Source organism: Lissotriton vulgaris, chromosome 2_1, assembly GCF_964263255.1.
Source record: "Lissotriton vulgaris chromosome 2_1, aLisVul1.2, whole genome shotgun sequence".
NCBI classification, from domain to species: domain Eukaryota; kingdom Metazoa; phylum Chordata; class Amphibia; order Caudata; family Salamandridae; genus Lissotriton; species Lissotriton vulgaris.
This window is the reverse complement of record NC_141687.1, coordinates 549,742,640-549,755,046: the sequence shown is the minus strand read 5'-3', so window position 1 is coordinate 549,755,046 and position 12,407 is coordinate 549,742,640. Positions and strand designations below refer to the sequence as shown.

Below are 12,407 nucleotides of genomic sequence, written 5' to 3'. Positions count from 1 at the left end.
TATAAAACCCCAGATCTTGTTTAAAACAAGACAACCAGGAGAGTCCAGAGTGTTGTGCCTACAACAATTTCTTACACACAATGCCATGCAAACCTCAAACTTTGCCTGAAATCAATAATTTTCTTCAAATTTATGTGTCTGAAAATTCTGGAATCTGAGGGTATCCACAAAATTCCTACTGCCCAGAGTTCCCACATTTCTCTTGATAAAAAATGCTACCCAACTTGTGTGGTTCAGCCTATCGCCTCAGATCAACAAGTTCCATACTCAATGTGTAGACATGAACATTTTCTGTCAAACAAATGTCTTGATTTGGTGATGGAGGTAACTGTGGTATTTGGTCCTGGCTCGGCCGCCAATCAGGGACACCTACCACATCCAGACATTGATGAAAACTAGATATGCAGAATGGTCCATGGTGTGCCTTGCATGGATATCATGATGTTTTCTTATCCACAATGTCCTGCAAAACTCAAACTTTGGCTAAAGGCATTTTCCTCATATTTCTATGTAGGAAACGTTCTGGAATCAGTGCGGATCCAAACAATTCCTGCAACTCAGTGTTCCAACACTTGTCCCAATAAAACACTACCCCACTCATCTGTCTCAACATAGCGCCCATGACACAATAGGCCCAAAAACACATTATGGAGACATCAACAGTTCCGGTTGGAAAAACGCTACCCATTTATGTGGCTTGGCATAGTGCCTGAGATGCTACAGGTCCCATAAACCAACATTTAGACATGAACACTTCCTGTCAAACAAATGGCCTATTTGGTGGTGGGGTTAGCGACGGTAGGTGGGCCCTGATTTGACTGACAACCAGGGAAACCTACCAAACCCACACATTTTCGGAAAAGAAAATACCCAGGGGAGTCCAGGATAATGTGCCTTGCGTGGATCCCATGACTTTTTCTTACCCACAATGGCCCACAAATCTCAAACTTTGCCTAAAATCCCACATTTGCCTCATATTTCAGTGAGGGAAAAGTTAAGGAATCCGTGGCTATCCACAAAATTCCTACCACCCAGCATTCCAACACTTCTCTCTATAAAACATTGCCCACTTCTGTGACTCAGCCTAGTGACTGTGATGCAACAGGCCCAAAAATACAACATGGAGACATCAACATTTCCTGTTGAAAAAGAAACCTGATTTGGCGACAGGAATAGCTACGGTATTTGAGCCCCAATTTGGTCAGGGAAACCTACTAAACCCCTACATATTTTTAAAACTTGACACCCACGGGTGTCCAGCATGGTCTGCTGGTGCGGATCCCACAATCTTTAATTCCCCACAATGCCCTGCAAACCTTGGACTTTGCTTAAAATCACACATTGTCATCACATTTCTGTGAGGGGAAGTTCCGGGATCTTTGCATATCGATGCAATTACTCCCACTCGGATTTCCCACAGTTCTCCCGATAAAAACGCTACCCTATTTGTTTGCCTTGCCTAGTGCACGTGCCAGGAACGGATCAAACTAGGGATCATGCGAGTCTTGTCATGGCCAAGGACAAGCCGCACAAGTGGGGCACCATTTTTATTAAGAGAAATGGTCTGAACAGTGCAAAAATGTAGTACGGCAAGTAAGAGGAAATTTGCATTTAACTCCATTCTACCAGTCCATATGACAAAACTACACACAAAAGAATCCAAATTTCGTTTCCCTAGCCATGGGGATGTTCTGCACCCCAGGGGAGTGTCAGAAAGACCGTTGGGCATCAAGGATAAGGGACAGACGTAACACCAGGGTATATTTTATTCCTAAATCAAAAAAGTATATCCCTAGGGTCTACTAGGTTTCTGCATTGCCCCCCCATCTTGGACAGGTTTGTGGTAAACCCAGGGATGGCCCTTAATCGGAGTGACTCTGAGCTGAAAGACAATTTAGTGTTTACTGTGGGTGGGACCCAATTGAGACCAAGTGAGATGGACAAGCTGCATGACATTAAGTCAGGCAGCTCCTTGCAGCGCCCCTTGGAATATTGGAGTCCCGGGCCTGGGCCCAGCTCACCCATGCCAAAGGTCGGTTCTGGGCCCCAATCAAATTCCAGGGGGCAGAAAGACTGTTTGCCCCATTCTTGGGCGGTGGCTCAGCCCGATGCCAGGGCAAGCCACCCCAAACCCTACTCTTTTTTTCTGACGATTTTTTTCTGTTGTCTGGTGGGGTTTCTTACCCTCCTCCCCTCAGACTGGGAGTGTGACCTATCTTTTTATGTGTGGAGTCTCCGTCCCGACTGCGGATTCTCCGCAGTCATAAGCTTACTATTGACTCATGGTTTGTGAATACCTAAAAAAGTAAACTTACACAAAGTGTAAGATTAGCTTTGTGAATCAGGCCCTCTGTGCAAAATCCCAATCCCCACCCCACCAATCTACGATGTGTAGGTCAATTATTCAGCAAGGCAATTTGAAGATAAAGACTGAATAATCGGTATCATCCTCCTCTATAGCTACTGTGAGGTGCCGTCTCCATACAGCTTCTACATGTCTCTTTCCCGATTCATCCTTCTACAGGTCAGAACATCCAATTGGTGGCGGTGAAGATGTGCTGCATGATAATGACTTGAAAACTATCACTTTGGATTTTTTCAGGTATTTACCTTAAACAGGAGATAATCAACTGCAAATATCTCAAACTACACGCTAATTGCTGTAGTTGCTAGGTCACAGACGTACAGAGATGACATCAGGCAGATGGATGGAGAAATAGACAGACAGATTAGCAAATAGATAGAGATATAAACACAGAAATAAGATAGATTGATTAAAATATAAGAGAATATTTATGTGCCATGTTTAAAACTAGCACTCTATTTTGCCGTGAAACCTATTTGCTCACGGCATTTCAGAGAACATAAAAACTGGCAATTGGAGTCACCTTTTCAGTTGAGTGCACACATTTTAAATAGATCACTAGTTCGATTAACTATACAATACGGTATCCCTCCTGGAGGCAATCATCCTGTAACAAGTAATTAGAAGAAGTCTGTGAACTCCCATGAATGCAGAGAGCTAGGTTGCCAAAGTTCATGTTTGAAGTTTTTTAGTACATTCCAGTTTTTCAGTCGATTTTAAAGAGGTATTTCACTTACCATTTGCCCCCTTCTCTTTATGTCACCCTACCCTGATCCTTATCTCTTTGCTCTCATTTCCTTTTCAGCTTTCGCTCCTTTTTCCCTTATCGCCCTTCCCTCCCGTGTCCTTTACTAATCGCATCTGTGTGTTAACCTCTTCTCTCCTTTCTTATCTCTATCTTCTTCCCTTTAGAACATTCCCTTCGCCTTTACTATCACTCTGTCTTCCATGTCAACAAAAGCTACCCGGCCCTTACCTTGACCTTGCCTTTGTCCCTGGCAAACTCCAATCTCTTCCTCCTATCCCCATTAGATCTATCTTTCTCCCTCTCCCTTGCATGTGTCCGTCCTTTGCCTCTCAATCATTACCCTCACTATGATATGACTGGGATGAGGAGAGCCCTATGAGGGGGCAATGCTACATGTGCCTCATTACTTTCTGTTGAGCCCTGGGGGCTACCAATTGTCTTTCTCTCATCTACTTGGAGTAGAGAGCTCAGCTTTTCCTACTAAACACCATGATGGCCACGGCCTTTTCCGTCAGTTTCAACATTCGCCTCTCTTCCTGCTTTTAGCTCCATCTTTTCACCCTCGAGCCCCTTCACCACCTTTACTTATCCGCCTCTTCCTTGGATATCTTTCCCTGCGAGAGAACACCGATTGCACACGCGATCCCCCTTCCTTTCTCAGCTCCCCTCCAGCTTTTCATTTCACACAAAAGTGATTATGTTACCCGCTGCATGACGTGTTCCATGCTCCGCAGCACAGTAAATACTGTCTGTGCGTAGGGATTAGCAGGGTCGGATTGGGATCACAATTCGGCCCGGGCACTGACGAAAAAAGTGGCCCACATTCAAGAGGCGTGGCCCATATTTAAGGGGCGTGGCCCACATTCAAGGGGCGTGCCCTTTCATGAAACACCATTTGCACAGACAAGGAATGAAAGTGGGAGGATACTGTTATTGCACAGGACACAGGGCCAAGGTGACAATGGCCTACATGCTGAGCAACTAAAAAAAATAGCAAGGCCCCTTTTTGTCACAAAATTATTCCAGCCCTCCAGCACAGGAGCACCTGAAAAGCAGCAAAGCCCCTGCTATTACTAACCTACTTAGCCCTCCCCAGACCTTCAGCTCAGAGAGGTAAGGCCCCTGCAATTAGTAAATTAATCAACCCTCCAGGCCTTGGGAAAATGTCCTGGCTGGAGAGCACAAAACACAGCTTTCTGGGTCATCCAAGGTAGCCAGGTAGCCAGGGGGGAGGCTGAGGTGAAGCTGGTGCATGGGAAGTGCCTTCCCACTGTGTTCTGGCAGTTTGAGTATTTACCATTTACTGTAGTATTACCCATGTACCTGTCTATGGTACCCTTTGTAACTTGCACACGTCATTTTTCTCTTGTAACACACTGTCTGCTACCTCTCACTTTTGTTTGCTTTAGATACTTGCACAAGTGCCACCATTGCCTACGTAACGTTTGTTCTTGTGCTGGAGTGTCTGCCATTAATTGCAGTATTATGCCTCTACTTGTATTTTGTACGCTTTTGTAACCTGCACACATATCACTTTTTCCTCCTGTAATGTATCGTTTGCTCCTCTTGTATTTTGGTTGCTCACTATTGTCACTTTTGATTCATGTAACTTAACGTTTGCTTTTGTAATTTGTCCACTTATAATTTTCTCCTCATGTATTATTGCTGTCCCTAGTGTGAAGCGCTCTGACACCTTCGGGTAAAGTCCGCGCTATATAAAATCGCATAAATAAATAAAAAAACCAAAAAAAAATCCAAACATCACCAGGCCCCCACAGCAAGACCCATTCTTCCTCGCCCACTATGCCCTGAATGTGAAAAGCTGTGGGCGAGGTGCTAAGACTAACACCTTTTCAGGGCTGCATGGGCGCCAGGGGGCCGAGGTGCAAATGGCTCAAAGGCCTGAGAAACACCTGGCCCCCAGGGAGGCCGATTATTGCAAACAATCACCCCTCCCCAGCCCAGCCTCAGCTTGATTGCTTGGCAGGGCAGGGGTGAAGGAGAGGCCACACAGCTGACAATCGTCCGGCCGCACAGCGAGGCTGCTTTCATTTTCTGTGTCTCTGTCTCCATGCACTCTGTGGGCCGGTTTTTTTTCTCCCCTTTCCTAGTCCACTCTCTGTGGACTGGGACAGGGGAGAAAAAAACGGCCCACAGAGGGCACTGAGGCACAGGCCCTTCGGCCCATGCCCGAATGCCCGCCTTGCCAATCCGCCCCTGGGGATTAGGGAACCATTCATTTCCCATACCCTCAGAATGTTACAGTCCTACAGCCAAATGGAGCACAACAGTGGCGGAAACACAGACAGCACCGATACAGAGATGGAGAGAGGAGTGAAAAGCAAAAATCAGACGAAGGCTATGTTAAGAAAGTGGGTGTAACGCGACAGCGGGGGGTGGGGGGTGGGGGGGGGGCGAGGGGAGAATTTTCACAAACGATTTAAAAAAAAGAGGTGAAGAAAAATGACTTAAGAACCGGTCCTACATCAGACAAACTCCTCCTTCCTGTATCCCCTCTATTGAATTCAGAAAAATGGGGGTACATATTACCGTAGAAAACGCCTGCTCACCCAGCTCCCCTCCAGAGCACTTCTATGAAAGGCAAATTGTAAAAAAAACACTGTTTCAAACACACCGGGTGAGGCGAGCTTTTCACACTGAAAGGAATCATCAGTACCTGTTGAGCTAATGATAAAAGCATGACCACCCTCGGTAAATTTCCCTGCAGCAGGTATTTACAACACGTTCACACTAGCATAGCCCGGTCAGTCATTGTTGCCATTAGACACAAATCTTTAAAAGCTTCTAGAAAACACAATATTTTCGCAGTAGCAGACACAGCCTGGATGGCTGCCTTTTCTCAACAGCCAAACAAAATATAAAGGAAAATTCCGATTTATTTCGGGATTTTCAATCGAGGCGCAGCACTGCTTATTTCCCCACAATCCTTGCATCGTGGAAAGCCATTTAGTAAAGGAAGACGTTATATGTATTCATTCATTCATTTCTTACTCCGAGAAACAATACAAAGCATGCAAAGAACAATGAAATGGCGAAGGCACGTCTTCTATCTTAAACCCTCGAGGCACAGCTTCTGGCTCTATCTGGAATGACCCGCTCTCGTGAAACATTCAATCTACCACCACAGATCGCAATAGGTTGTAAACAGAACACTTAAAAGCCACAGCTGGTTGGGGAAATCGTACTGAAAAAACATATCAGGACAAACAGCTCATTAATGAAATCAGGCTTGCACAGACTAGGTAAAGGGAAATCATTTTTTTTTAAATCTGGAACTGGTGAATACAGTCTCTTGAAATCTTGCTAACAGGTGACCGGCACGAGTTGTACCTGAATCAGTGCAGGATTGTAAAAGAGGGTGAACGCATTCTGATGTAAATGTTTTACAGCTCTGTGGTTCAATGACACTGCTGAGACTGAGAAGGGTTTCCTTCGCAGAAGAGCAGACAGAGATGGGAGCTCATTGACTCCAGAGGTAGTGAATACCTGATCCTTATGCATAGCACCTTCACAGCATGCACTCACCCCCCCTCCCCACCTGCCCCCCATAAATACCTGGTTGTTCAGTACTCCGATATCAGGCACATGGACGCCTTCGAATAGAAGGACTGATCTTTCTGTCCTCACCTTGTCCCACCCCAAGAGTCCACATCTTGATTTAATTTCCCCCTTTCCAAAAATATTTAATTCCTCCAAAATAATTAAGTTAAAATTCATACTCTATGGCCTGAAAGATTCTTATCAGTCGTTTGCCTCTTATATTCCGTAGCTATCTTCTCCTTCTAAACTCTACCATCAGGTTCCCTTCACTGGCCAGGTTTCTAACCCAAGGCATCTCATATTTCGACACCACTGGCCATATGACACCGCCTTGCACTTCCCTTTAATCCACAAGTTCAACCTTACAGCTTCGACACCCTATTCATCCATTAGAGTGACTCTTTCCCAGGCTCATCATACCGTGTTTCTCTTCCCCAAGTTCATCACATTGTGCCAGTCTAACACATGTCCAGTTGATTGTGCCATTCAGCCATTTCCAGCACATCCCACTGCTCTTCTCGTGCCCAATATATTCAACTGATCTGCTTTGTTTCTAATACTGTTCCACTCTACACCTCTACAGTCATATTGGCCACTTGAGCCACTATATTGTGACACTCTGCTCTCAGTCGATTACAATGTTTCACTTTATTCCAACTATATCATACTATGCCATTGAACTCAATATACACCACATTGTGTCACTATTCACCAGGTCTATCACATATAACCATTCTGAAAAATACCATGTGCATTGGGCGACTCTACACCAGGCGCACTGTGCCTCCCAGACCATATTCATCGTATTATGCCAATCTACACTATGTCCATTGTAATGTGCCATTCTAGACTATATCAATTGTATTGTGGCATTCTACACCACACCCATCGTACTCTTCCATTCTTGACAATATCAATTGGATTGTTACTGTACACTATGCCTATTGAATTGCCACTTTAGACCATGTTAATCTTATTATGCCACTCTACACCATGTCCGTCATACTATACAAATGAACATCAAACCACTATGAAGTGCCTTTAAGTCACGTTAGGCATCGTTTGAAGGGATACACCATGCACAACATACTGTATAACTGTTCCCCATGTTGATCATATTGTGCTATTTTACGCAAAGTCCATTATACTGTGATTCTGCATCCTAGGGACATATACTTTTGGTCCAAGAGAGCTTGATCTAATTCAGATATCCTAAATATCTGGCATGGGTGTATCCTCCTGTTGAACTCTACTCATATACTGCTGGGCCACCATGATGTGCTACACTCCATATGTCCATTACACTTGGTCACTTAAGATAATGTGTATCACCTTGACATCCAATTGTGCTATTCTACACCATGTACAATAAATTATGCTGCTTTATCGCACGCCCACCAAATTGTGCCACTACACTCTTTGTCTAGCATATTATGGTAGTCTTTTTCATCTCCATTCTACCATGTCACTCTAACCTATGCTCATATTATCGTGCAACTACAGCCAAAGTATGGCTCATAGGGACACTCTGTCTCTTGTTCACCACCCAGTGTCACATTCATTATACTATCCCTTCTACCACATGACAGTTATACTGTGTCACTGTACTCAATACCGATCAAACTTGTGCCTCTCTGGCTATATCTATAATGTTGTGATACTCTTCTACATATCAATTATATTGGTATTAAATCGCATGTCTGGAACATTGGCCTACTCTACCATAAGCCCAGTGTGTTGTCTCCCACTAGTATTTACATTAAATTGAGCTGTTGTGCCAAATGGTCACAACTTTGTTCCAATCTACTCAGTACCCCTCATACTGCAGCCATGATTTAGTGTTGCCACTCTTCCACACGCCCACCTTTTGTGTGCTTCATTTTCTACATCTCCACCAAATCTCACCCCAATGTGGAACTCGACTCCTTTTCCATCTTACGATGTCAATGTAGCGCAGGTCTATCATTTTTAGCCAGTCTACTCAATGTATGTTTTATTTATTCATTCTGATCTGTACACATATTTTTCAAAAGGATAAATCTAGCTCCACTGCAGTCCATGCTCGAGATATTGGGCCTGATTCACAGAACTAACTTAAGACAAAATCCTAAACTTACTACCAATTTCGTATTCACAGAAGGCCCTTACTCATTTTGGTATTCACAGAAGACACTTACTCATTTCGGTATTTACAGAAGTTAGGAGTCCTAACTTTAAAATTAGGATTTGTCTCAGTTTAGTAGTAGTAAAGTTAGGACTTTACTACTAAACTAATAAGCTTTCAACTTTCTTCTCAAATAAAATGTGTTTCAATATTGACCCCAGTGTAAAGGGCATGTTTCTACCTAAATTACACTTTAGCCACGCAAGAGAGTGAGAGATGACTGGGGTCATAGACCTCAACCTGCTCCTCTTTCTTCAAACACTCAATACTGATTTTGGCGTGGCCATAGCACTCTCCTGGCCCAAGTCCATTCTCTATCATAGGGGTATCCCATTTTACTTAAGCAGGATATCAACCAAAGCAGAATTTCAGGACAGCCACCATATAATTGAGTTCAGTTCAAAATATTTGTATGTCAATTCACCTTATAAAGATCCCGAAAAGCTGACATTGATCTTTCCCTCCTGAACCTACACTTGAATTTGTGTGCTCTATCGTCTTTTTCTGATGTGTGAATTGAAGTAATCCAGTACCTTCCCTATTTTGTAGCTCATGTAACTGCATGGTGCAATGATTTTATATACAGAGCAATGATTCCATAAACACTTCTAAAAGAATTGTGCATTGGGGTTTTAAATCAAATTTAAATCCAGCTGTCCAGGTCACGTTTGCAGGGTGGCCTTAAACTGCCTTAGCCCCAGATCGGGAGGTCATCCCTTTGGAATATTTGCTTAACTTTTGCTGATGGTGATGATGTATGGCACCAATGAGCTTATGTGACTTGAAGGACCTCTATTGAACCTTGTCTGGGGATAAGTATACTTACATAAAAAACAATCAGGTGTGGGCCTAGTCTTCTCTCTTGTGGTGTCCATGCCTTTCAGGTTACTGAGTTCTTTTTGTTGCAGTTGTTCTGTGCCCCTTCTAACTCTCTACTTTCTAACCTTTAAAGGGCACAGGATCCAGAAGCAAACAGGAGGAACTTTGAACCTCCACATGTTGGTGTTCCTTGTATTGCCAGTTTTGAATAAACGGCAGTACTGCTGACCTTATGGATCACAAAGACTGCCTTCAAAGCTGAGGGTATTTCTTGAGGTGGGTAGAATTCCTCATTGGTTGTTCGTGATTTTCTTCTGGATAATCTTATGCAGCTATTAGAAAATATTTTATTTTGCGGAGCTGGGGAAGGGTTCCTGTGGGGGAAAGACTGTGGTGGGTGGATGCATAGGACAAGTCAATGGTATGGGATCAGAGGGGCAGGACTGACTGCACCTTATAAGCCTCGTGTAAAAGGTCTGGTTGGGCAGCAGTGGCATGGAAACTCACGACTGGGATGAATTGGTGCACTAGGTGCTACACATTGTCTCTACCACACAATGACCTGGATTTGCACAGTTGGGGTTTATGGTGAAGAATACAGTGGGTAGGTATGATACCTGGGATTTTGTGGTTTGGATACATTGGGACGGTGGGCTTTGGAATGGTGCTGTGCTGGGGATAGTGGTTTTGGTCCCTGGTTGGACTAAAGAGAACGGGCTGGATCGGTAGGTGGCTGTAGATCCTTAGAATTGTGGGTAGGATTGTAAGGAGTTGTTGTTGGGGTAGTCCTATCAGAGGATGCATTTGCGAGGAGCTGATGTGAAAAGGCTTTTGGGGAGCGGTGGTGCTCTGGTGGAGGCTAGGGAGGGCCACTCTTGTGCAAGAGACTTGTGTTGGAAGTTATAGGGGAGTCTTTAGTAGTGATTTTGTTGGGGTTCTGCAGAAGGGTTTGGTGTATGACTTTTCATAGAGGTTGTGGCATGTGTGATTTGTGGAGGCTGCAGTGAGGGGTTCTTATGTGGGCTAGGGGTCTATCAAAGGGCTATAGTGGATGTCAACGTTGGAACCAACTGCAGCAGTGGTACCTCTCGTAAGGGGTGTGGAGTTCATCAAAGTGTAGGTTGTAGGGGTCACGGTTGTGCAACAGAGGTTTTGTAGGTCTCTCAAGGAGGCAAGGTTAGATCTTTAAAGAAGTGTTATTGGAGAACTTTCACAAAGTTTTTGATGAACTGTTTATTGTTGTGGGTCTCAGTGGATAATTTTCATTTGGGGACTTCTGTAATGGACTCTCATGGGGCTATGATGGAGTGGTGCTACTTGAGGTTTGTGGTTAGGGCGCTCAAGTGAATTTTAATTATATTTTTATTTTGGCTATGGTGGAGTCTATCATGAGGCTTTACTGGGTGCATATTTTTGTGAGGTGCCTTGTATGGTAACTTGTGGGGGATATAGGAAGTGTATTATGTGGAGTGGCGTGGGGGTCGCTAGTGGGGGGTTCTTATGCAGGATGTTGTTGGGGTCTCTTGTGAAGGCTGTGGTTGGGAGTCTCTCCAGTGGATTATTTTAGGAACAGTGTCTCTAGTTAGTACTTTGGTGGCATCTCTCATTGGTGCTGTAATTTGCTTCTGCACGACTATATGTATAGGGAGTGTAGTGTGAAGATCTGAAGTGACAATCCCGAGAATTAGTTAGCCGGCTTCTCCTATGGGCCTGTCGTGTGGTAGTCTCACGTGGGATGCTCTAGTGCAGGTCTCTTTATGGGTCTGGGAGGAGTGTCTCTTGGGAACTGTGCTGATTGGTCTCATGATAGGGTTTCGTTTTTGTGTGGGCTAATTTGAATGGTGCTCCTGAGGGCTGTAGTAGTTACCTATCTTGCGGGGCTGTTGTGAAAGTGAGGTAAAGGGCTGGAGTGCTGAAGGTCTGTGAATGGGTTAATCTGTGGGAGGACTTGTGTATGAGTGGCAGGCTGTTTTCGAAGATTCTATTATGGGAATGTGGTAGGGGTCCCTACCGGCGGTAGATGTGACGAGGTACAGTACTGATTTTCGGCAAATGCTCTTGCAGTGTCTAGTAAGGTAGCTAGTGGCGGTGGCTGCTGCAGTGTTGATGGGGTTTGTGGTCTCGGTTGAGGTCTTTGGGTGGCTTCACAAAGGGGCTGATTTAGGGATCCCGTGTGACGGGGTTTTTATAAGGACCCCTCAAGGAAGTGTGAGGACGTCTCTTTTTCGTTTTTGACGGGGAGGGTTTTCTTTACCTTGTCTGCCTCCAAAGGAAGATCTGGATTGGCAACGGCACACCGCGACCTCCACGCTCCTGCTCTGGACCCTCCGAGCTCTTTCGCTTCACCATTTCGCTTCAGCCCTGGTCCGCCTGCTCACGTAGCTTCTGCTCTCACATTCAGCACCGCGGACAGCGGAGCCAGCTAGCTAATGCCGGGCGCGCATGCGTTCCAGTGCGCGCTTCCGACAGTCTAATGAGACTGGTCTGCGCGCCCTCGTCATGTTGGAACGCAACGCGTGCATTGGTCCAACGTCGACGGTCACGCGCAATTCAACGTCGACGTCAGATGCAGCGTATCACAAGAGTCGTTTTGCTGCGCCGTGGCCGGTAAGTGGGCGCGGTTATATGTAGATGGGAAAGGCTTGCCTCGAGTTAGAGTCGCCGCCCACGTCATATATACATATATATAATTCATATAGCTTTGCATACGGTCCAACTACTCGTGGCAAGCAGGTCATTTGACAATCTAA

General features: G+C 44.9%; 1 protein-coding gene across 1 annotated transcript in view; it reads right to left on the bottom strand.

Annotated features, from left to right (window-relative positions):
- UNC80 (unc-80 subunit of NALCN channel complex) overlaps positions 1-12,129 on the bottom strand; it is a 2,521,865-nt gene extending 2,509,736 nt beyond the window's left edge. The window contains exon 1 of the mRNA XM_086955549.1: positions 11,912-12,129. Within this exon, the coding sequence (XP_086811675.1) occupies positions 11,912-12,006 (95 nt within the window). The 5' untranslated portion in view covers positions 12,007-12,129. The remainder of the gene's footprint in view (positions 1-11,911) is intronic.
- Between the last annotated feature and the right edge of the window lie 278 nt (positions 12,130-12,407).